Source organism: Maniola hyperantus, chromosome 28 (genome assembly GCF_902806685.2).
Source record: "Maniola hyperantus chromosome 28, iAphHyp1.2, whole genome shotgun sequence".
NCBI lineage: Eukaryota > Metazoa > Arthropoda > Insecta > Lepidoptera > Nymphalidae > Maniola > Maniola hyperantus.
In genome coordinates this window covers 732,311-759,764 of record NC_048563.1, presented here as the reverse complement: position 1 = coordinate 759,764, position 27,454 = coordinate 732,311, and the positions used below count along the sequence as shown (strand labels likewise).

The window sequence follows — 27,454 nt, the reverse complement described above, 5'->3', positions numbered from 1 at the left end:
ACTCGCTTCCCGCTGATCGGCAACTCGTTTAAGTTTCTTGTTCTACTCGTTTCTCGTTCATCGTCGGCGGTCGGACCACTGCCTAAGTCTGAGCAAAGTCAAAGTGCGCTCTGTAGATTCCAGCATTAGTGATACGGTCCCGTTGGCACCCTTTCGGGTACGGAACCCGCTAAAAAACTAAATCTAAAAAATCTAAAAAACCGCTAACCGCTGCGCTTCCCGCTATAATATTTTAACTTGCACCAAGCCCGAATCCCTTTGTATTTCACCCTTTGATGTAACAAGCGTATAGTTTGTACATTTTGAAATTTTAAACTACCCTCATAGTCACGGGTCAAACGAAATACTGGGTACGGCTTTGTTACATTGTTTCAGTTATAGACCCATAGACACTTGACACTTGGGTACCTACCTACTGTAGGTCAATAGGGATGATGACTTCTATAGTTTTTAGGGTTCCGTTTTTCCTTTTGAGGTACGGAACTCTTATAGGATCACTTTGTTGTCTGTCTGTCTGTCTGTCAAGAAACCTACAGGGTACTTCCCGTTGTCCTAGAATCATGAAATTCGGCAAATAGGTAGGTCTTATAGCAGACATCAGGGGAAAAATCTGAAAACCGTGAATTTGTGGTTACATCACACAAAAAAAACTAGGTCATGTCAAAAAAATTTTTTTTATTTTTTCGTGGGGAAATCCTCATGGATGCCACCGCACCCGGGAAGGTACGGAGGTTATGTCGGACTTTTACCGACTAAAACCCCACGATGTTCCACGCATCGCCTGGTGGCTGGGCTACGGGGCCAAACACGTTCGCGCAACCCAGCCAGCGGCGCCTGCTGAGGACCCACCTCAGGGGACCAATGAAGTCCCTACACACCGTCTGAGGCGCACCAGGAACACAAAGGTGCGCCTTCCGACTCGAGGACTGGTTTCTTTACGGACGATAGACTCCCCGTGTCTATTGCCCAAAAGTCCTTCTCAAGGGGGTAGGCGGCGGTCGTGGGCGACTCGCCTACGCCCGACCCTCCTACGACATGAGAGCCGGTACGAGCAACGAGCGGTCCCCCGCCTCATACCCCGATTGCCATCTCGACCTGTCGCGAACTATAATTTCGCCCTCATTTAGAGTTTACACGTAAAATTAAACGCTAAGTTAAATGAAGCTTCACCGAGAGAGTTTATTTTTTCATATTTTCCACATATTTTAATTTTCTCTTCATACTAAAATATTACCTACTGGCTCTTTTCACTGGCTCGTTCGTAATTCGCTGGCGAGTAAATAAATAGACTACATTAGACACGGTTTTACGAGGCAGGCTTTTTAGATTTTTATAGGGTTATCACTTACCATTACCACTAACTACCACTTGTTTTCAATCCATTTCCGAAGTGAAACTTCTCTACCAGCATTGGAAGACATCAAAATGTGAATAGTACGCGACGAGTCGAGATGGCAATCGGGGTGGGGACGCCCCGCACACCCGCGCCTCATACCCCGATTACCATCTTGACCTCTCACGTAGGTACTTTATTTTTACTTTACAAGTTAAATTAAAAACGCTAAGAAGCTTATTTTTTCATATTTTTCACAAATTTTAATTTTCGGTTCATACTAAAATATTACCTACTGGCTCTTTTCACTGGCTCGTTCGTAATTCGCTGGCGAGTAAATAAAATATAGACTACATTAGACACGCTTTTACAAGGAAAGCTTTTCAGGATTTTTAGGGTTACCACTTTGATATTTTTTATCCATTTTCGAAGTGAAACTTCTCTACCAGCATTAGAAGACATCAAAATGTGTATCATCGGCAATCGGGGTGGTAACGCCCCACACACCCGCGCAGTCCCCCGCGCTGACCCGGTGCAGGACAGCGCTGGGGACGTGCGGGAGAGCGCAGCGGGGCGAAAAAATTGAAAAGGGGGGTTTTTAAGGTTCCGTAGTAAACAAGGAACCCTTATAGTTTCGCAATGTCCGTCCGTCCGTCCGTCCGTCCTCGGTTAATCTTAGAGACTATTAGTGCTAGAAATCTGTAATTTGGCATGTGTGGCTGTTTTTCGATGATTGTGACTACGGAACCCTACACTGCGCGTGGCCCGCCACGCACTTGGCCGGTTTTCTTAATATTCAGATACAAGTTAGCCCTTGACTGCAATCTCACCTGGTGGTAAGTGATGATGCAGTCTAAGATGCAAGCGGGCTAATCTGGAAGGGGTATGGCAGTTTTTATTAAACCCATACCCCTTTGGTTTCTACACGGCATCGTACCGGAACGCTAAATCGTACCGCTTTGGTTAAAATAGGGGTTTTGTGTAGTCCACCCGGACGAAGTTGCAGGCATAAGCTAGTTTTAGATATAACCTAATTAGCTCTTCTCTTCGCTAAAAAATTAACTTTTAACCAGAATATAAACTGAAAAGATTAAATTAAAATCATAAAGTATGAGTCAAGAGGAGACTTTATCTCTTTTTAACTTGCCAAAAATTCCGCTTGGATTTCTGCCATTCAAATTGAAAAGACCGCTGATTTTACGATGTCGGACTATTTTTAGGGTTCCGGTTCATCATGATCAACCCATCACCGGCTCACTACAGAGCACGGGTCTCCTCTCAGAGTGAGAAGGGTTTTGGCCATAGTTTACCACGCTGGCCATGTGCGGATTGGTAGACTTCACAGACCTTTGAGAACATTATGGAGAACTCTCAGGCATGCAGCTTTTCTCACGATGTTTATCTTCACCGTTATATCAAGTGGTATTTCATTAATTAAAACGCACATAACTCCGAAAATTTAGAGGTGTGTTGTGTGCCCGGAATCGAACCCCCGACCTCCGATTAAAAGTCCTAACCACTAACTCACAGCTTTTTTTTCAGTATTCGGTTATTTGTATGAAAAACAGGGTTGCCATCTGATTTTCCCCAAATTTCCTTAGATCCATGTCTACATAAAAAAAGCTCTTATTACGCAGTATCTACATTAAAAGGAAAAGGTGACTGACTGACTGATCTATCAACGCACAGCTACTCCTCGGATCAGGCTGAAATTTAGCACGCAGTCTTTGATTTTTCTGGATAAAACGTAGCCTATGTGTCTTAGGTCTCTACTTAGGTCTTTAACTAAACCCATGCAAAAATCACGTCAATCCTTTGCTCTGTTACGAAGTGACTGTAGGACAAACCAACAAACAAACACCACTTTCGCTTTTATAATAATACTAGCTTATGCTTGCGACTTCGTCCACGTGGACTACACGAATTTCAAACCCCTATTTCACTCCCTTAGGGGTTTAATTAAAAAAAATCCTTTCTTAACGGATGCCTACGTCATAATAGATATTTGCATGTCAAATTTCAGCCCGATCCGTCCAGTAGTTTGAGCTGTGCGTTGATAGATTAGTCAGTCAGTCAGTCAGTCATTCACATTTACCTTTTATATAATACTAGCCGTGACTTCGTACGCATGGATTTAGATTTTTAAAAATCCCATGGGAACTCTTTGATTTTCCGGGATAAAAAGTAGCCTATGTCCCTTTCCAGGTCTTAAGTTATACCCATGCAAAAATTACGTCGATCCGTTGGTCCGTTGCGACGTGATTGAAGGACAAACCAACAAACAAACACATTTTCTCATTTATAATAAGGGTAGTGGTTGTATGGATAATGATATCTCTCTATAGCTCTCTGATAGCTTTATAGGCAGAACTGTCGTCTGCAAAGTCGGTCAATAAGAGAGTCATATCCGCTAGTAACTGGCGTTAATTTTCATATTTCCCCAACGGGTTTGTTTTAACTGATAAGAGCACGCGATACGTATACGGGCCTTGTTTACCACTACTTGCTATGATTGCAACTTGGTTTCGCACAATAGCTAACAACTCAAACATACTTAACTTACATGCTTACGCTTTAACTAATTTAACATTTCATGGTATTCCAAGTACAATCAGTTAGTATGAATGAGGTCGATGAACTTTGTCAGCCCTAGCACAGACTACGGTCTATTTGGGCTGCAAACTGCCAACACCAGTCTCGGCTTTTTATCTAGTGCTTTGGTCTAAAAGTGTGGTGTAAATTATTCACTTTTCGTTTTGTCTAAATAAATATAAATATAAATATAAATATAAATATAAATATAACTATAAATATAAATATAAATATAAATATAAATATAAATATAAATATAAATATAAATATAAATATAAATATAAATATAAATATAAATATAAATATAAGTAAGTACTACTTTATTCAAACTTCCACACTTAACATTATAAATGCGGAAGTGTGTTTGTCTGGTTGTCTATCTGTCAGCTTGTCACGGCCCGTCTGTTTAACCGATTTTAACGAAATTCGGTACAGAGATAGCTTGCATCCCGAGGAAGGACATAGGAGACTTTTTATCTTGGAAAATCATAGTTCCCACGAGATTTTTAAAAACTAAATACACGGAGTGAAGGCGCGAGAGTTGCAATCCTGGAGACGGACATAGACTTTTTTTAGGGTAGCGTACCTAAAAAGGAACCCCTATAAGATCACTTCGTCGTCTGTTTGTCTGTCTTTCTGTGTGTTTATTGAAAAAAAATAAGGTGGCACACACCATTTTTAAATGTGAAAATCTGCTTTTTAGTTCGTTTTCTGGCAGGGCAGTTGTGTTTAAAATGTTTTTATTAAAAGATTAATAATACAACTCGTCACAGACACTTTTACCTACGTAAGCTCACCTTGTACAGAGCTTTTATAAAGCTAGTTATAGTAAAGCTAGTGTGAAGCTATTTACAGCTAACACTGTAACACATACATAAACAATCGTGAAACCACCACGCGATGCCGTCACGAAATTATTTTTTTCGAATATTTTTTTTAATTGTTGGCGCGCGTTTCAGAACGTAATATCTTTAATGGGGTTAGGTAGCGATATAATGAATATTATATGGGGTGTTTAATATAGGGGGTCTCGGACAATAAGGGGTGCGCTTTGTTTAGCTAAACCATGAGATTTGGTAACAATACGTATTTACACGAGGAAAACATTATGAGGAAACCTGCATGCCTGAGCATTCTCCATATTCTAAAGGTTCAAAAAAAACCCGGCCAAGTGCGAGTTAGACTCGCGCATCGAGGGTTTCGTATTACAGTCGTATTTTTTCGACATTTTGCATGGTAAATCAAAAACTATGATGCCTGAAAATAAATAAAAATCTGTTTTAGAATGTACAGGTGAAGCCCTTTCATATGATACACCACTTGGTATATTAATCTAACTTTGAAAGTTAAAAATACTAATTTATTTTGTACATGAACACATTTTAATTTTTTTTTAAAGTTACGTTTGTTTGTGATTTTTCGATTTCGATTTATAGACTACTAGCTGATACCCGCGACTTCGTTCGTGTGGATTTAGGTTTTTGAAAATCACTTGGGAACTTTTTGATTTTCCCTGATTCGGCCTATAGCCTATGTCACTCTCCAGGCTCCAGGTCTTAATATACCCATGCAAAAAATCACTTTAATCCGTTGCTCCGTTGTGACGTGATTCAAGGACAAACCAACCAACCAACTAATAAACACACTTTCGCATTTATAATATGGGTATTGATCGCTTGTCTGCAATCATTTTTTTTTAAGAATATTAGCCATGTTAAATGACTAATATTCCCCTTTCCTCTCTAACTAAGCGTCAAGCTTGTGCTAGGAGTAGGTACGACAATAGTGCAACGGGCGGGGTTTGAACCGTCGACCTTTCGGTTTTCAGTCCACTCCATTCCCGGTTGAGCTATTGAGGCTCTAATCATATCTGATGGCAAGTGATGGTGCAGCCTAAGATGGAGCGCGCTTGCCTAGAAGATGCCTATTCACACTTGACTAACTAATATAACTAATTAATACCTAATTAAATAATATCTTTAATGGGGTTAGGTAGCGATATGATGAATATTACATATGGGGTGTTTAATTTAGGGGTTTTGGATAAATGGGGTAAGCTTTGTTTGGCTAAGCCATAGGATTTGGTAATAATTTAATTAGGGGAGTATTTACACAAGATTTATAAAGGACTATCTAGTCGTTTGTTTGTATTTTTATATTATTATATATATGTATGTATTGTATATGTTTGTTTATGTTGTGTCGCCCTAGTTGTTTGTAGTAAGCTGTGGATAGTATAGTGGATTACATATTTATCAATTTTGTTAGATTTAAGTCGTACCTAGTTTTAACTTTTAATATGCAATTGTTTACTGTCCCAAATAAAATAAAAATAAAAATAAAATAAAATAAAGACTAGCTTATGCTCGCGACTTCGTCCGCGTGGACTACACAAATTTCGAACCCCTATTTCACCCCCTTAGGGTAAAATTTTCAAAAAATCCTTTCTTAGCGGATGCCTTCGTTATAACAGCTATCTGCATGCCAAATTTCAGCCCGATCCGTCCAATAGTTTGAGCTGTGCGTTGATAGATCAGTCAGTTAGTCAGTCACCTTTTCCTTTTCTATCTTTAGACTAGCTGCCCTGGCGAACTTCGTTCCGCCTAACAGTCGATTCAAATGTTAAAAAAATTTATCTCCGTAAGAACCATCCTCGTACTTCAAGAAATATTACAAGCTAAAAAGAATTAGCGAAATCGGTTCAGCTGTTCTCGAGATTTGCGATCAGCAACACATTTAGTGATTCATTTTTTGGGTTCCGTTGCCGAATGGCAAAAAACGGAACCCTTATAGATTCGTTATGTCTGTCTGTCTGTCTGTATGTATGTCACAGCCACTTTTTTCCGAAACTATAAGAGCTATACTGTTGAAACTTGGTAAGTAGATGTATTCTGTGAACTAGTATTATAATCATAATCATAATCATTTATTTATTATACTAAGTAATGTTATTGTCTCATTATATAGTACTAGCTGACCCGCCCCGGCTTCGCTCGGGTGGAATTTAGAAAATCGAGGTGGGGGATGAATTTCCAAAAATCCTGGAACTCGTATTTCTTCATTAGTGACCGAATACCCAAATACCAATTTTCATGCAAATAACTTGAAAAACGACGGACTTTCATACAAACTTTCATCCCCTATTTAACCCACTTAGGGATGGAATTTCGAAAAATCCTTTCTTAGTGGATACCTACCCTTTACAAAGAACACACCCTTAAAATTTCATGTCTCTAGGACCAGTAGTTTAGGCTGTGCGTTGATATATATGTCAGTCAGTCAGGACTTTTATAGTCAGTCACTTTTTGTCAGTCTTGAATTTTATATATATAGATACGACCGATTCATGATTCATAAGCCATGTTGGATCCAACATTGTGAGTACTCTTGGCCAGTTTGCACCAATGGCCAAGATTGGTTGGCTTAACGTTACCCGGGCGGGTAATTGCTTGTCCGGGTAATGTTCCGCTTACCTTTAGTAGATACGCGGAGACACTATTATATGCCAACATATACAATCTTCATCCTAATTAGATACACAATACACTGGCTGAAGGTGGTGGACTTTCAAAGAAACCCGAAACACACAATTTTTAGGGTGCCGTAACTCAAAAGGAAAAACGGAACCCTTATAGGATCACTTTGTTGACTGTCTGTCTGTCAAGAACCTACAGGGTACTTCCCGTTGACCTAGAATCATGAAATTTGGCAGGTAGGTAGACCTTATAGGTGACATTTGGGGAAAATCTGAAAACCGTGAATTTAGGGTTAGATCACACAAAAAAAATTAAATTGCGGTCATGAACTAATAATTAGTATTTTCAACTTTCGAAGTGAGTGACTATATCAAGTGGGGTATCATATGAAAGGTCTTCACCTGTACATTCTAAAACAGATTTTTGTTTATTTTTATGCATCATAGTTTTTGAATTATCGTGCAAAATGACGAAAAAATACGACTGTAGTACGGAACCCTCATTGCGCGAGCCTGACTCGCACTTGGCCGGTTTTTTATTTAAGATAAGGGTGTTTGGCCGTAGTCTACCACGCTGGTCATGTGCGGATTGGTAGACTTCACACACCTTTGGGAACTTTATGGACAACTCTCAGACATGCAGGTTACCTCACGATGTTTTCCTTCACCGTTAAAGCAAGTGATATTTAATTATTAAAAAAACGCACATAACTCCGAAAAGTTGGAGGTGCGTGCCCGGGATCGAACTCCCGACCTCCGATTAGGAGGCGGACGTCCTAACCACTAGGCTATCACAGCTTAAGCACAGATAATCACTTAACACACTTAAAAAAATCTAGTACCGAGTGAAAATTTCCTTTTCCTAATTACTACATGTTTTGAAATTTATGACTATATCCGTCTCTCTCTCGCACGCTTCAGTCAATGAGCTTCGACCGGTCGGCTGTCCCTCTCTCACCCGCGCATGCGTGGTGCATGTTCCTTTGTTAGTTACGCTAGCAATTCATGCACTACAGTTCTTGTATTAAAATTTACCTACTAGTTGAATCGCCCGGCTTCGTATAGGTGGGCTTTTTTAGGGTTCCGTAACGAAATGTTAAATGTCAATGGAACCAATACGCGACTGAGGGCCGATTTCACCTACGTAAAATATAGTCTTATCCGAAAACTATCTTATGCTCGCGACTTAGTCTGCGTGGACACACAAATTTCAACCTAAGAGGGTAACTTTTAGGGGTTGAATTTTCAAAAATTCTTTTCTTAGCGGATGCCTACGTCATAATAGCTATCTGGATGCCTTAAAACTATAATACAACTAGGTGATGCCCGCGACTTCATCCGCGTGGGATTAGATTTTTAAAAATCCCGTGGGAACTCTTTGATTTTCCGGGATAAAAAGTAGCCTATGTCACTTTCCAGGTCTTTATCTATACCCATGCAAAATAAAATCACGTCAATCAGTTGCACCGTTGCGACGTGATTGAAGGACAAACCAACAAACCAATAAACAAACACACTTTCGCATTTAAATAAGGGTATAATCTGACGGCTAACCTGTATACCTAAGCTTATATTAGTTTTAAATTAATTTTAACTATTAATTATAATCATCGATATTAAATGACAAGATATGCCCAAGCGAACAAAATTTTTCACGGTTTTGGAACCAAATAAATCAGCGCCACCTCTTAGATACTAATGAACGACCCGTTTGAAATCCAGACGTCACTGAGGTTGCATTGGTGCTAAATAAACATTTTCGCACTAATGAATCGGTGCCATTTTGCTTGTTCAATGGCCCTGTCCTTACGAAGTTATATAAGTCAATGATTATTATTCAATTTCTTTGTTACAGATGGCCCTATCAGTGCGAAACTGAACAAGGATATATCAGGTGTGATAAATAATTGTAATTATGAACATTTAAGTAGGTACTATGCCTGCATTTCTTACCATTTTTAAACCAAAACGATATTGACATAAATACTTAAAAAACCGGCCAAGTGCGAGTCCGGCTCGCGCAACGACGGTTCCGTACTACAGTCCTATGTTTCGACATTTTGCACGATAATTCAAAAACTATGATGCATAAAAATAAATAAAAATCTGTTTTAGAATGTACAGGTGTAGCCCTTTCATATGATACCCCACTTGATATAGTTATCTTACTTCGTAAATTGAAAATACTAATTATTAATTCATGACCACAATTTAATTTTTTTTGTGTGATGTTACCCTAAGTTAACGGTTTTCAGATTTTCCCCCTTATGTCTGCTATAAGATCTACCTACCTGCCAAATTTCATGGTTCTAAGTCAACGGGAAGTACCCTGTAAGGTTTCTTAACAGACCGACATACAGACAACAAAGTGATCTTATAAGGGTTCCGTTTTTCCTTTTGAGGTACGGAACCCTATAATATCGTTTTTTAGTGGATACTTACTCTTTACAAAGAACATTTCTTAAAATATTAATATATCTCTGAAAAGTTAGAGGTGCGTACTCAGAGTCGTACCCCCGATCTCCGGAGTAAGAGGCGGACATCTTGACTCTTAACCACTAGGCTATCACGGCTCTTATCTAAAGGAAAAGGTGACTGACTGACTGACTGACTGATCTATCAACGCACAGCTCAAACTACTGGACGGATCGGGCTGAAATTTGGCATGCAGATAGCTATTATAACGTAGGCATCCGCTAACAAAGGATTTTTGAAAATTCAACCCTTAAGGGGGTGAAATAGGGGTTTGAAATTTGTGTAGCCCACGCGGACGAAGTCGCGAGCATAAGCTAGTTATATTATAATGTACTTAAAATAATTATTATAATATTATGTACGTACATTTCACGCTCGAAACTCAAATGTTTAGATATCTCTATTTTTTTAGGAAAAATATATGGCGCAGTATTTTTGTAGGAAACCTCCTGAAATGGAGAAGATTCAGAAAAAATATAATGTTTGCACAATCTCTCTGTAAGACAAATAAAACCTTTTATACCACAAAAGGATATTTGTTCTTTTGTGCTTAACTGTTGCTTTGAGATTTGAGATAAATAAAGTCTAAGTTAATTGTATTTTTTTTAATCTAAGATTTTTGGGGTTCTGTAATGAATAAGGAACCCTTATAGTTTCTGTCTGCAGGTCCGTGTGTGGCTTAACTCAGAAATTATTAGTAGGTACCTACATACTAGAAAACTGTTATTTCGCACGGATGTATATATTAATTACGCAGAGAAAGTGGTATTTTATCTGCGTAATTAATATATTATTTTATTTATTTATTTTTATTTTATTAATTTATTTTACACTTTATTGCACACAACACAAAGTAAACATTGAAAAAACACAATACAGGATCTTAATCTAATAGCTGTAGCATGCAAAGGCGGCCTTATCGCTAAAGCGATCTCTTCCAGGCAACCTTTGACGAAAGGAATCACGAAAGCACGGGTTGGTGCGGCAGCCGAAAATGGTTCTAGGTATATTATATTATTATAAATTAGACTACATACACAGAGATTTTAATAGAGATAGCGAGCAATGAGCAGGCGGGTCACCTGATGTTAAGTGATTACCGCCGCCCATGAACATTTGGAGCACCAGAGGAACTGCCGATGCGTTGCCGGCCTTTACGGAATTTGTTGGTCCGCTTCTTGAAAAAACCCCATTTTTAGGATAGGTGCCTCCTCTATACGTAAAGTATGTTTGAATTTTTTTCTCGTCTACTTCGTGGTGTAGGATATCATTGAACAGGTATTTCACGAACATTGCGGGCGCGTGAAAACCATTTTTCGATTCAGGGAACCGTTTCGAAAATATTTGAGCAGTATTTTTTATAGAAAAACTTTTTTATTTATTTATTTATTTTATTAGACAACTTAGAACTTTCGTTACAAGCTAACCTATTGCGATAGCTAAGTTAACTTAAATTATTATTTATACTAATTATTTCAAACTTTTTAGTATGTACAACTAACTAACTTAAACTTAAATAACCCACTTTATATAAAATAAAACCTCGTGAAATGGAGAAGATCCAGAAAAAATATAATGTTTGTATAATGTTTGTCTCTCTGTAAGACAAATAAAACCTTTTATACCACAAAAGTCTTTTTGTTCTTTTGTGCTTAACTGTTTGCTTTGAGATTTAAGATGAAAATAAAAAGTCTACACAAGGAACTAAAAGCTTAATCTATATTATACTACTAGTTTATTCCCGCGACTTCGTCCGCGTGGACCACACAAATTTCAAACCCCTGTTTTACCCACTTCAATCACGTTGCGGCGCGATTGAAGGACAAACCAACAAATAAAGACACTTTCGTATTTATAACATTAAGCATATATTATTATCTGTATATATAAAATTCAAAGTCCTGACTGACTGACTGACTATATATCAACGCACAGCCTAAACCGCTGGGCCTACAGACATGAAATTTGGAGAGTCTATTCTATGTAAAGAGTAGGTATCCACTAAGAAAGTATTTTTCGAAATTCCACCCCTAAGTGTGTATGGAAGTTTGTATGAAAGTCCGTCATTTTTCAAGTTATTTGTATGAAAATTGGTATTTGGGTTTTCGCTCACAAAATTAAGAAATACGTGATTCAGGATTTTTGGAAAATTCGTCCATAAGAGTGGTAAAATAGGGGATGGAAGTTTGTATGGGACAGTTTTAATTATTGATATTAATTACTTTGAAATTTGGAAAGTAGGGGTTTTCGTGAGGTTAGGTGTCAAGTAATGTACATCGACCTTTAGAAGGAGATAGCAGATTTGTAGAGCATTGTCTCAGTTGTTGAGACCGACAAAACGTCATCTCTACATAGTATAAAATAAAGTCGCTTCCCGCGTCTGTATGTATGTATGAACGCGTAGATCTTTTAAACTACGTAACGGATTTTAATGCGGTTTTCACCAATAGAGTGATTCAAGAGGAAGGTTTATAGCTATAGTTTAATTCTCAAAAAATTAGAGATCCCTAGAGAAATTGAAATAATGTGAAGTAGGTCGGAAAAAAATCCTCTCATTTGAGAGTTTCCGAGGCAATGACACCTCATTGACACCACATTAGTATCTACGTTGCACCCATGCGAAGCCGGGGCGGGTCGCTAGTATAGGTATAAGTGACAGAGACAACGCTCTACAAAGCCGAAATCTCATTCCAAAGGCCGATGTACATTACTTTCTGTCGCGTACTGTACAACATGGGCTTATTCAAGGGGCAACAACAAATTCCTGAAAGGCCGGCAACGCATTGATGGTTCCTCTGGTACTGAAAATGTGCATGGGCGGCGGTAATCACTTACAATCAGGTGACCCGCCTGATCTTTATCTCGCTATTTTTATTTTAAAAAAAATGTCCTATCGTTAAAAATATATTTTACATTCAATTTATCGACATGAAAGCAAGCACACCCCTAGCCTAACTTAAATTAGTAATTCGGACAGGGTTCGCTAATGAAATTTTCCAATATAAACACTTTAGGGGACCGACGGACGGACCGACATAATTTAGTTTGTATATGATATTATTTAACACCTTTTTCAAGTGGGGTATATACTTAAAATAAAGTGTTTAGATGTTGTGTCGCCTTCAATTAAGTTTTAAATTACTAAAAGGAAAAGGACGGACTGACAAACTGATCTATCAACGTAGAGCTCAAACTACTGGATTGATCGGGCCGAAATTTGGGATGCAGATAGCTATTATGACGTAGGCATCCGTTAAGAAAGGATTTTTGAAAATTCATCCCCTAAGGGGGTGAAATGTAGTCCACGCGGACGAGTATAAGCTAGTCAGTAATTTTTTTTAAACCCTTAGTATTTTTTAAAAACCCTTATTTTTTTAAAAACCCTTATTATAAATGCGAAAGTGTGTTTGTTTGTTGGTTTATTGGTTTGTTGGTTTGTTAGTTTATTGGTTTGTCCTTCAATCACGTCGCAACGGTGCAACGGATTGACGTGATTTTTGGCATGGGTATAGATAAAGACCTGGATAGTGACATAGGTTTTTATCCCGGAAAATCAAAGAGTTCCCACGGGATTTTGGGAAACCTATTTCCACGCGGACGAAGTCGCGGGCATCAGCTATAAGTACTGACTGACTGACTTATTTTTCAACGCACAGCCTAAACCGCTGATCCTAGAGACATGAAATTTGGAGGATGTGTTCTTTGTTAAGAGTAGGTATCCATTGAGAGTGGAATTTCAAAAAATCCTAAATGGGGATGAAAATTTGTATGAAAGTCCGTCGTTAGGGTTCCGTACCTCAAAAGGAAAAACGGAACCCTTATAGGATCACTTTGTTGTCGGTTTGTCTGTTCGTCTGTCCGTCGTGTCTTTCGTTTTTGCTAGCGTTCTGGTTACACCCTGTATTATTTTCAAAAATAACGATTTATACCCAAGATATTAAAAATAGACGAGAAATAAACCAGGTCAAAGGATCCGTCCTTTCTTACGCTCCATTTAACGCATAACGCTTTTCCTGACAAAGGTTCCGTACCACGGAACTCAGAATCGTTATACAATGAAACAAAAAGTGTGTATTTTAGCGTTTTAACTATCGTGAGTGCTTTCCATTATATGTATCTCACACCAGGCTTCACTCACGTGTTTAGTCGACGCTAGCCCGACTAGTTTCGAACCCATTCGGGATCCTTTTTCACAGGGACTCAGTTCGCGCACGCGTCGCGGTTGAGACTGCGTGCGGCGCGCGTCGCTGCCCGTACAGCCCAGTGTATGAAGCCTGACAGACTTCATACACCTTTGAGAACACGCAACAGAAAAATATTGAAAAAAACTTCCAAAACCACCTACAAAGTAAAAAATATTTTTTGTTTCTACGCGTGTATGTATGTTTGAAGTCGGACGAGCTTGATATAAAAACAGGCCAAGTGCGAGTCAGGCTCGCGCAATGAGGGTTCCGTACTGCTGTATTTTTTCGACATTTTGCACGATAATTCAAAAACTATGATGCATAAAAATAAATGAAAATCTGTTTTAGAATACAGGTGAAGACCTTTCATATGATACCCCACTAATTGATATAGTCACTCACTTCGAAAGTTGAAAATACTAATTATTAGGTCATGACCACAATTTAATTTTTTTTGTGTGATCTAACCCTAAATTCACGGTTTTCAGATTTTTCCCCAAATGTCAGCTATAAGATCTACCTACCTGCCAAATTGCATGATTTTAGATCAACGGGAAATACCCTGTAGGTTTCTTTTCAGACAGACAGACAGACAGACAGACAGACAGACAGACAGACAGACAGACAGACAGACATACAGACAGACAGACAGACAGACAGACAGACAGACAGACAGACAGACGGACGGACAGACAGGACAATTTGTGGTTAGGTCACACAAAAAAATTAAATGGTGGTCATGTCATGAACAAATAATTAGTGTTTGCAATTTTCGAAGTAAGATAACTATATCAAGTGGGATATCATATGAAAGGTCTTCACCTGTACATTCTAAAACAGATTTTTATTTATTTTTATGCATCATATTTTTTGAATTATCGTGCAGAATTTCAAAAAAATAAGACTGTAGTACGGAACCCTCTCGCTGACTCGCACTTGACCGGCTTTTTTTTAATAAGAATATAAGTTTATTATTAATATTCCCCTTTCCCCTCTCCAACTAAGCGTAAAGCTTGTCCTAGGAGTAGGTACGACAATATAGTGCACCGGGTGGGGTTTGAACCGGCGAATTTTCGGATTTCAGTCCGCTCCTTTAACCGTTGAGCTATTGAGGCTCTTTTTGGAAGTCGATTAAAAACACAATAAAACTGCAAAAAGTTAGTGCGTGCCCGGGATCGAACCCTCGACCTCCTGAAAAGCTACTGATACGGAACTCTAAAAGTACTTTATTATAAGTAAGTAGCGTTGACACAAGCATATCGCCGTAGTCCCCCCTAAGCTGGTGTGAGACCGAATTTCGCCAAATATGTGCAAATGGGACACATTTCACCCTTTTTACGCAACAAGACATCAAGTACCGTCCGCAAAAACATTCCCTAAAAGTGTTTACCATCATTTTATGCAATACAATAAGAATAAGAATAAGAATAATTTATTTTGAATTTAGAATTTAGAATTTAGACACAAGAAACAAGTTTCCTACCCTAGGAAAACCCTGTATTGCAGAACAATACAAGTACAATTCTTTATTCATAGTCAAAGTCGAATAATTTATTCAAAATCCACACTAATATTATAAACTCGAAAGTGTGTCTGTTTATCTGTCTGACTTCGAACTCGTGGATTTAGGTTTTTAAAAATCCCGTGGGAACTCTTTGATTTTCCGGGATAAAAAGTAGCCTATATCCTTCCCCGGGATGCAAGCTATATCTGTACCAAATTTCATCAGAATCGGTTTAACCGTTGGGTCGTGAAAAGCTAGCAGACAGACAGACAGACACACTTTCGCATTTATAATATTAGTATGGATTATTTAGAAATTTCCTCGAAGTGTAAGTAAAACACTATAAAAACTATAAAAATACTAGGAATAAATTATGATTAAAATTTACTAAATGAGTATTTTTTTGCGGTCGGTACTTAATGCATTCTATACAACATTAAAACGTTAATATGTTACTCGTACCAACATTAAGTTAAATTACTGAATACCGCCGCCATCTTGGTTAGGCCCTAATCACACTGGGCGGTTGCAGTTAAGTGGAAATTCGATCAATATAAACTTGCCCTAACACAATATTATGGTAAACTATAGCTGCCGCCGAACGAAATTCGTTCCGCCTAACAGTCGATTCAAATTTTTTAAATGTTTCTCTCCGTAAGAACCATCCTCGTACTTCAAGGAATATCTAAATATATAAACCGGCCAAGTGCAAGTCAGGCTCGCGCAATGAGGGTTCCGTACCACAGTCGTATTTTTTGACATTAGAATAGAATAGAAAAGAATAGAATGTTTTTTTTATTCATGTAAACTTTTTAAAAGTGCTTATGAATAGTCAGGTTTAATTTACCACTGGTTCGGAATGCCGTTCCTACCGAGAAGAACCAGCAAGAAACTCGGCGGTTGCTCTTTTTAATTTTTCAATTTACAATGTTATTATACCGTACTATACAAGCCATTGCAGCCCCGTGCATTGCTGGAGCGAGTCAAATCCAAGCTTTTTTATCGTTTACATAGTCTGCGACTGTATAATATGCTTTTTTTAGGAGCATACTTTTAACACATTTTTTAAACTTGTGTAAAGGCAAGTCTAAAATTGCTTGTGGAATTTTATTATAAAATACTAGCTTATGCTCGCGACTTCGTCCGCGTGGACTACAAAATTTCAAAACCCTATTTCACCCCCTTAGAAGTTGAATTTTCAAAAATCCTTTCTTAGCGGATGCCTACGTCATAATAGCTATCTGCACGCCAAATTTCAGCCCGATCCGTACAGTAGTTTGAGCTGTGCGTTGATAGATCAGTCAGTCAGTCAGTCAGTCATTCAGTCAGTCAGTCAGTCAGTCAGTCACCTTTTCCTTTTATATATATAGATTACACTCATTCCCACAAATGACTTTCGCACCTTCCAGAGGCGGAGCGCAGGAGTAGCTAGCTTATTTTTGTTTCTAGTTTGCCTATCATGGAGATCACTGATTTTTTTGTAACTGTGAATGTTTTGTCGTACAAAAATTATATTATTGTATATATATATTGGGAAGCATTTTGCACGGTAATTCAAAAACTACGATGCATAAAAATAAATAAAAATCTGTTTTAGAATGTACATGTGAAGACCTTTCATATGATACCCCGCGTGGACTAGACATAAAACCCTATTTCACCCCCTTAGGAGTTGAATTTTCAAAAATCCTTTCTTAGCGGATGCTTACGTCATAATAGCTATCTGCATGCCAAATTTCAGCCCGGTCCGTCCAGTAGTTTGAGCTGTGCGTTGAGAGATCAGTCAGTCAGTCAGTCAGTCACCTTTTCCTTTTTTATATTTAGATGTATTTCTATTGTCGCTATACGGTTTTCGGATTTATTCCTTTAAAGCTATAAGACCCTACCTATCTACCAAATTTCATGAGTCTAGGTCAACGGGAAGTACCTACTCTATCTAACGAACTGGTCCTATGAGGGTTCCTTTTTCCTTTTGAAATACGGAAGCCTTAAAAAAATTAAAAACGAAATCGGGACAAGAGAAGGGTGTAGGCGGGGCATTGACCCGAGTTTTGCACGCTATACATTGCGGGTTTGAAAAATACTAAATTATTGGTAGGTATTGGATTAGGTTTACGTAGTACTAGAGGATGCCCGCGACTCCGTCCGCGTGAATTAGGTTTTTGAAAATCCCGTGGGAACTCTTTGATTTTCCGGGATAAAAAGTAGTCATATGTCCTTCCCCGGGATGTTAGCTAAGTCTGTACCACACAGATAGACAGACACACTTTCGCATTATTATTATGGATAATAATAACGCAAAGTTTTTGCTAGCGTTCTGGTTACACCCTGTATATAAAAGAAAAGCTACATAGCATCTGTATGTCACAGCCCAGTGTGAGAACAGCGGGCTATAAATTACCAAGAGTGGTGTTCTGAGTCGCGCCGCGTGTTCTAGCTCTAATGCATTTACTGACTTAGGTACTTACTAGACTAATAGGTATAACTACCTACAGAACCTATACTTTTTGGGGTTCCACACTAAGACTAAGACGGTCTGCATCATCACTTACCACCAGATGAGATTGCAGTCAAGGGCTAACTTGTATCTGAATAAATAAATCTTAATATATAAAATGAAAAGGTGACTGACTGACTGACTGACTGATCTATCAACGCACAGCTCAAACTACTAGACGGATCGGGCTGAAATTTGGCATGCAGATAGCTATTATGACGCAGGCATCCGCTAAGAAAGGATTTCTGAAAATTCAACCCCTAAGGGGGTGAAATAAGGGTTTTAAATTTGTGTAGTCCACGCGGACGAAGTCGCGAGCATAAGCTAGTAAATAAATAAAAAGGTACGAAACCCTAAAAAATAACAAACCATCATCGGCTTGTAAAGAAAAAAAATTGCTACATACGAAACGATATTACAAAAAAAGATGAAAAAAATAATTATTTTGCTAATTAAAAGATCGCTTGCTGCGGGCCAAAATAAATTGGCTGTTATTTCACCTTTACATTTCGTTTTTTGTGCTTTTTTTTAATTCCTTTTATCTTTCCATTTGATCTCGAAAAAGATATGAAAAGACCACAATCCAGAACAGAAGTAAAAAAAAAAAAATTACATTAGCGTTCCTATTAATATGAAATGTGTTAAAGCTGGTTGTACATTGATGTTGCGATGCGATACGATGCGATGCAATGATATATAATATATAACATTAATAACTATGTCCAACTGTGGACGCAAATATTCTGATGATGATGATGATAAAATAGCTGCTATTTACCTTCCTTATAATATTTATATCTTTCCATTTAATCTCGAAGAAGATATGAAAAGAGCACAATCCAGAACTGAAATGAATAATAATAATAATAAATAATATTCCACTAACGTTCCTATTATGAAATGTGTTAAGGCTTGTTGTACATTGATGTTGCGATGTGATACGATGCTAGACATAGCATTAATTACACATCTGTATATTTTGTTTATTTAAAGGAACTTACGTGGTGATGAGCCCTCGGAAAAGCAGACATTCACTTCTGGACATAGTATTCTTAGTTATATACTTACAATAATTCCAACCAATAAGGTTGGAATTATTAAATCGTTTCTCCAGTTTCGTGTATTTTTGATCACCACCGTCTTTGCGTGCCTTCTACTATGCTCTATAACTCAGCTATCTTAGAATCGCATCGCATATTTGGTGTACAGCTAACCTTACAATATTGAAATATCCAAAAATCTAAAAAAAATTTTTGTTTTCCACAGACGCCATTTATAGATTAGATTGAATGAAATAGAAACTTAGAATAATATAAAAACAAATATATTTTAAATATATTATTAAATAAATAAAATAAAATAATACTTAAATAATAATAAAACAAAACCAGTGATTTAGTGAATACGAAAAACAAAAAAAAATATTATGTGATTTTAAACAAAACTAGATAAAATATTTACACCAAAATAACAAGAATATAAGTGACTCGGAATTTGCCCCAAGAGTTTTCTGGATTGTCCCCAAAAAATTCTCAAGTGTCCCCAAATCTGTGAAACAATGGCGACGGTATAAGTGTTAAGTAAGGATTGGGAGCGTTCAAAATGTTAACCATGTCCACTTTAATGATGCCTGCCGCGACTATGACAACGATGACGAACGCGGGGCCAATACCGGTGGCCGCGGCAACAAAGCTCGAGCCCAAATTACTGCAACTGCCCCATCCAGCGTTGATGCCACAAATACAACAACAGCCGCCACAACAGCACCATCATCAACATCCGCACGGGAACAACAACAAACTCGGTAAGTGATTTTCTCGTTTTGCCCCAAACTTTTGTATAATTTTATTAGGTGATGTATTTTTACAGGATGTATTATGTGTGTTTTATTTTGATTATTATTCATATATATGTACATATATCTACTCTCACGCCCGTGTACAAGATTGATTGTGATTTGTGTGTGATTATTATTATTATTATTAACACTATTACAATTATTTGATGATTATGATCAGAGTTTATGACAATATTTGCAATCTAAGAAAGAAGGGCACCTATTAGTAATTAGAAGATTCATTTATTTGCCTAGCTGGTACTAGCTATATTTATATCTTAAAAATTGTGTTAAACTTATGAAAATGTCCACACTAATTTTCATTCGCGCCAATTCAAATGCGCATTTCTTTTCAAAAGTTTATAAAAATAGAACGAGATGTGCTGTTTTAAAACTTTTAAAAGGAAATAAGCATTCCGTCTTCATAATAATTTATATCACGTGTACCTAAAAAAACCTTATTTATGTTAGTATATACTTGAAGAACGTCATTAGCAGTTTGAAACTGTCCAGCAATTTCTATTATTGTCGTGTTGCACATTACTGGTGTATTATTTCGTTGTGGTGTTTCGTTGCGCACCGATTTACGGTTTAAAAAAACGAGCAAGTGGGACAAAAGTAATTATCATCATTTTTTTTAAAGAATATTAGCCATGTACATGACTAATATTCCCCTTTCCTCTCCAACTAAGCGTCAAGCTTGTGCTAGGAGTAGGTACGACAATAGTGCAACGGGCGGGGTTTGAACCGTCGACCTTTCGGTTTTCAGTCCACTCCTTTACCGATTGAGCTATTGAGGTTCTATCATGATCATTATCATGATCAACCCATGGCCGGCTCACTACAGAACACGGGTCTCATCTCAGAATGAGAAGGGTTTTGGCCATATTCATAGGCCAAGTGCGGATTTCACTCACCTTTGAGAAAATTGCGGAGACCTCTCAGGCATTCAGGTTTCCTCGCGATGTTTTCCTTCCCCGTTAAAGCAAATGATATTTAATTACTTAAAACGTACATAACTCCTAAAAGTTAGAGATGCGTGGATCGAACCCCCAACCTCTGATTAGATGGTGTACGTAATGGGAGATGAAAGTAATATTCCCCTTATATTCCTACAATATTGTGGTCTTAAATCAACACAACATATTAAGGGATGTGTCATGAACATAAAATAAAAACATAATAATACTAATATACGAGTATGTACTTTTTATAGCCGTGCGTATTTATCCAGGTAAATGGGATCACACTTTTTCTAAAAGGTCGTTGATTTTTCACCGACTGTGCAACACAAAAGAGTGATAACAAAATCCAGTCTATATTAGGTACTCAGGTAATTTTTATCAAGAGTTTAAATTTTGCATTGTCTGTGAGTAAGAAACTCACAAGTTTTAGAATTTGCAGATTCAAACTAAAATTATTTATTCAGAATAGGTAAAATGTTACGATTACCTACTGATTGTCAAAATTGTTAATTTCTAAGATGATATAGTGGTGATAAATAATACGTGCCTAAAACTAAAGCTACGAGGGTTCTAAACGCGCCCGGGTCATATTAAAATAGATACTTACTTTGTCCAAGTTTAAAACCATAATATTTCTAAAGTTTCATCTTGCAAGTCAGGCAAATGAAAAAGGGGTGGGCGGAACGTTATAAATAGTATCGATGAAATTATTAGAGCTTGTAAACGTGCGCGGAGCTTTCTTCTTCCACGGTACAGTTATAGAATAGAATAGAATTCATTCGAATACACTTCTATAAAGTGCTTCAGAATCATTAGTGGATCTACCACTGGTATGAACCAGTGGTAAATTAAACTTTAACGATTCAAAAGCACTTGTAAAAGTTTATTTGAATAAAAATATTTTCTATTCTATTCTAGTCCATTTCACTAAATTCTATTGTATTCTGTTCTGTTCTATTCTATTCTATATTCTATGGAACGCCCCACCATGAATAACCATAAGAAACTCCGCGTTCGCGCTTTTAAAAAGTGCATATCTCTTTTCGTCAATCTTTTTAAGATTGTTTCCCTGTTCTGGAAAGGTTTCTGAAATAATCAAGGATTCTCTGAAGACAGATGTCTCATGACTTTTTCGTTATAATTTTTTCGTTATATTCATAAGCACTTTTAAAAAGTTTACATGAATAAAAAAAACATTCTATTCTATTCTATTCTATTCTATTATTTTTAGCTGTTTCAATATCGATATCCATGTTTCCTACCAAAATTATAACCCAGGTATCATTAAAACAAGATTAGGCACCTTTCAGGCAAGCGCGTCCTACCTTAGGACACGTCATGGTGTGTTCATGGTCAAACGTGTGCCTCTATTGAATTTTTAAACATTCAATGCATTGGTTCAGTGTGCGTTCCGAAAAATTCGAAGCATCCTCCAGCACCACAACCCGAAAGCGTCAATGCGATGTCGGCAGATTTTATTGTCCAGTAAGTCGAATTCGTAAAACTTGCATCAATCATTATTACAATCTCAATTGTTGTGATTGGCTGAATTTGTGCGATTCTCGTTGCAACAATGCATTGTAGCCAATAGTCAGCGAGCGTAAACCAATCAGAGGTGATTGCGATCGTGACATTAGCTGTCATTCTACCGCAATGTCGCGATCGCAATCACATCTGATTGGTTGGTCTCAACTATTGCGATAGTAATAATGATTGATGCAGGTTTCATAATTGACCTACATGTCTCCGCTGCATACTTGCATATTGGGAAGATGAGAGGTGCATTTTGGGTGGGTGCTATGTTATAAATAGTATCGATAAAACAATTAGGGCGTGAACTATTATGTTCACTGCACTAATATAACTTCTATCGTAGTATCGTTCGCTCAGTTTTACTTCACTGTAATTTATAGAGATAGAATTTGCTGTAGGGTGCGGTTTTGCAAGCGAGTAGTTTGGTTTTTGTTGAATATTAGCTTTTAAGTTTGGTTTTGAGGAATACTGAAATATTAATAAGTATTGTATCAAGCAACTAGTTTCAGTCTACCAATAATAATAACCACATCATGCCTTTTTAGGGTTCCGTACCTCAAAAGGAAAAACGAAACCCTTATAGGATCACTTTGTTGTCTGTCTGTTTGTCTGTCAAGAAACCTACAGGGTACAGGTCCCGTTGACCTAGAATCATGAAATTCGGCAGTTAGGTAGATCTTATACCGGACATTTGGGGAAAAATTTGAAAACCGTGAATTTAGGGTTAGATCACCCAAAAAAAATTAAATTGTGGTCATGAACTAATAATTAGTATTTTCAACTTTCAAAGATCTTCACCTGTAGGTACATTCTAAAACAGATTTTTATTTATTTTTATGCATCATAGTTTTTGAATTATCGTGCAAAATGTCGACAAAATACGACTGTAGTTCGGAACCCTCATTGCGCGACCCTGACTCGCACTTGGCCGGTTTTTTTAAAGAAAATATTACAATAAAACTTAAAGCTAGCCTTATCTAATTACTATACAAATCATGCCCGCTTGGAATGGTGCCAAGAATACTGGCTGCATTTCCGCGCTGGACAGCCAGGCTGATCCGTTGCGCAAAAAATGAGCCAGCCCTTCTGTCACCAGATGAGCGGTGAAATGTCTCGTAAAAAAAATTTTGCACTAAGACTCCATGGCCCCAGGGTCTCCACGGCAAACGGAACAAAAAGCAAATTTCCATGCCTTTCTTGATATGATAAGATATGACTTTCTTCCCTCCGCATTATGTGTCCATACCATGCCAGTCTATATCCTTCATCTTTTCTACCACTGGCGCTACTTTCAAACTTGCCCTTATTGCTCAACTAGCGTATGCTCGCGACTTCGTCCGCGTGGACTACAAAAGTTTCAAACCCCTATTTCACCTCCTTAAGGGTTGAATTTTCAAAAATTCTTTCTTAGCGGATGCCTACGTCATAATAGCTATCTGCATGCCAAATTTCAGCCCGATCCGTCCAGTGGTTTGAGCTGTGCGTTGATAGATCAGTCAGTCAGTCAGTCAGTCAGTCAGTCAGTCACCTTTTCCTTTTATATATTTAGATTACTATGTGATTTGTGTGACAGATGTTATTCAATACGTGTCCTTCTTCCTGACCTTATCCCGTCTACGTGGGGTCGGCATAACATGTGTTCTTCTTCCACTCATTTCTGTCATCCGTCATTTTACAGGCAGATCCTCTTTCTTACCTTTTCTTTGATCGTCCTGTCCTCTTTTTTCCTTCCACATGCATATTTAACATTCTCCTAGTAATATGGCTTTCTTCCCTCCGAATTATGTGCCCATACCATGCCAGTCTATTATCCTTCATCTTTTCTACCACTGGCGCTAATTTCAAACTTCGCCTTATTGCTCAATACGTCTGCCATAATATAATTAATTAAAAGATTAAAAATAACTATTACGCGTTGATATCACATATTCCAGCATTAAGGGACATTATTTGGGACGGCGCCGCTGTTAGTAATCGTTAATTAAAATGATATGATAATACGGTATTTTACGTCCATTATTTGGGTTAATTTCTCAATTTGCCCCAAAATGAAATATTGTTGCATTAAAATTGTACTTATTATGGATTACCATGCTTTATTTAACTTGATTAATGGGTTATTTAAATTGGACATAATGGTTTTTTTTAACTAGTTACCTTAGTGAGTATCGCTACTAGAGGATTCGATCCCGGTCGATTTTTCTAATCCCGGGATTTCGGGATTATCTACAGTTAATCTCGGGATCCCGGGATAGTCGCGGGATTGTAATGGTAATGGAATGTGGTGAAAAAAGACAGTAAAACATACTAAAATCAATTTTTTATTTATCTTTTAGTTTTGTGAGGACATATACCTACTTCTTAAACCTAAACAAAAATGAAAAGAACATTTAGGTCTATGTACGACATTAACATAACCTCTTAGAGTTACAGAAAATAACACTTGTAGTTTTTCATCTATATTTACTCAGACACATTAATGCATTGTTGCTTTTAATAATTTCATTGATTATCACAAATAAACAAAAAAAATATCAATACTTACACGACGTGAAGCGGGAATTTTTACACACTTTTACGCATAATCTGGTAAACAAGATGGCTGTTAAAATGTCAAATCATCGTTTCACGCAAATTTTTATTGACTTATTTAATTAATTTAATCCTCTAATCGCTACCCATATTATAAATGCGAAAGTGTGTTTGTTTGTTTGTTGGTTCATTAGTTTGTTGGTTTGTTCTTCAATCACGTCGCAACAGAACAACGGATCGACGTGATTTTTGCATGACTGACTGACTGATCTATTAACGCACAGCTCAAACTACAGGACGGATCGGGCTGTTTGGCATGCAGATAGCTATTATGACGTAGGCATCCGCTAAGAAAGGATTTTTGAAAATTCACTCCCTAAGGGGGTGAAAAAGGGGTTTGAAATTTGTGTAGTCCACGCGGACGAATTCGCGGGGATAAGCTAGTAGGTATAAGTATATCTTTTCTATATATAAAAATGAATCGCTAAATGTGTTTCTGATCGCAAATCTCGAGAACAGCTGAACCGATTTCGCTAATTCTTTTTTTATAATATTCCTTGAAGTACGATGATGGTTCTTGCGGAGGGCAAAATTTAAAAAAATTGAATCGATTATAGCTAGTACATAAAAGTAATAAGTCTGGATTGCCTAAAATTAAAAATAAAATATTGCCTAAAATATTTTAATTAGGTCGAGAAATATGTTTTGAAAGGTAACAAATCACGATGTCTAATTGTTTTCGGGCGTGAAATCGCGCGATGCGGCCATGTGCGAAAGCCGCAAATTTTATTATATTTATCCATGTATGAAATTACGCAATTAATTTCAGACTCGCCCAACTAGGTGGTTGAAATTAAAAATGGCGGACGGGCGCGGCTGAGTAGGGTGACCGGATGTTGGGATTATTTGGGAATTATTCGTAAAATAATTTATCTATATTAAAAGCTTGGATTTGACTCACTCTAGCAATGCACAGGGCTTTGATTGCTTGTACAGTATGGTATATCTAATATCTAATAATCTTGTAAATTGATCACTTGAAAAGAGCAACCGCCGAGTTTCTTGCTGGTTCTTCTCGGTAGGAACATCATTCCGAACCAGTGGTAAATTAAACTAGTTGACGATTCAAAAACACTTGTAAAAGTTTACTTGAGTAAAAACTAAAAACATAAGTATTATATTATATTCTTGACTGCAATCTCATCTGGTGGTAAGTGATGATGCAGTCTAAGATGGAAGCGGGCTAACCTGGAAGGGGTAGCGCAGTTTTTAGGGTTCCGTACCTCAAAAGGAAAAACGGAACCCTTATAGGATCACTTTGTTGTCTGTCTGTCTGTCAAGAAACCTACAGGGTACTTCCCGTTGATCTAGAATCATGAAATTTGGCAGGTAGGTAGATCTTATAGCTGACATTTGGGGAAAAATCTGAAAACCGTGAATTTAGGGTTAGATCACACAAAAAAAATTAAATTGTGGTCATGAACTAATAATTAGTATTTTCAACTTTCGAAGTGAGTGACTATATCAAGTGGGGTATCATATGAAAGGTCTTCACCTGTACATTCCAAAACAGATTTTTATTTATTTTTATGCATCATAGTTTTTGAATTATCGTACAAAATGTTGAAAAAATACGACTGTAGTACGGAACCCTCATTGCGCGAGCCTGACTCGCACTTGGCCGGTTTTTATTAAACCCATGCCCCTTTACCGGTAGTGGTAACTAGCCACAGCCGAAGCCTCCCACCAGACAAAATCTGATGATGATAAATCATGATGCTGATCCTAGAATATCCTAGAATAGACATGGTCAGTGGTCACCCCACTCTCCGTGCCTGCCCCCTATAAATGTTGTATTTACTCATAACCATAACTTAATAATGACCTCATTTGCCTCACAACATGAAGACTGTTGGCAACTTTACTTTTTTGTTGCCTGTTTATGGTTTGTTAGTAAAGTGGAGATTTTAATCGTTTATAATCTAAATAAAGTATTTTTTGGGCTGGTTAATTATTAAGCTAAGTCTCCATCTATGTCACTTCATATTTTAGACTATATGAGGCCCGTGCCTTTGCGTGATTTCCCGGGATAAAAAGTGTACCAAATTTCGTCAAAATCGGATGGCAAATCTAAATAAACTGGGCCTTTAAAAATTCAGTGGTAACTGCTCGAAATCAAAAGTAACAAATGGGGTTCGGTCAAGTCCTAAACAATAAAACGTAATGTAGCTAGTCTTGATTAAAAAAAACCGGCCAAGTGCGAGTCAGGCTCGCGCAATGAGGGTTCCGTACTACAGTCGTATTTTTTGACATTTTGCACGATAATTCAAAAACTATGATGCGTAAAAATAAATAAAAATCTGTTTTAGAATGTACAGGTGAAGACCTTTCATATGATACCCCACTTGATATAGTCACTCACTTCGAAAGTTGAAAATACTAATTATTAGTTCATGACCACAATTTAAATTTTTTTTGTGTGATCTAACCCTAAATTCACGGTTTTCAGATTTTCCCCAAATGTCAG

At 37.5% G+C, this 27,454-nt stretch overlaps 1 protein-coding gene across 3 annotated transcripts in view; it reads left to right on the top strand.

Annotated features, from left to right (window-relative positions):
* LOC117995052 (cytotoxic granule associated RNA binding protein TIA1) overlaps nucleotides 1–27,454 on the top strand; it is a 122,390-nt gene that overhangs the window by 31,528 nt on the left and 63,408 nt on the right. For 2 of the 3 annotated variants that reach the window (XM_034983040.2, XM_069508423.1), the window contains exon 2: nucleotides 19,327–19,864. In XM_034983040.2, the coding sequence (XP_034838931.1) occupies nucleotides 19,663–19,864 (202 nt within the window). In that variant the 5' untranslated portion in view covers nucleotides 19,327–19,662. Of the gene's footprint in view, nucleotides 1–9,255; nucleotides 9,295–19,326; nucleotides 19,865–27,454 lie in introns of all 3 variants that reach the window. The other variant, XM_069508422.1, reaches the window with a different exon arrangement.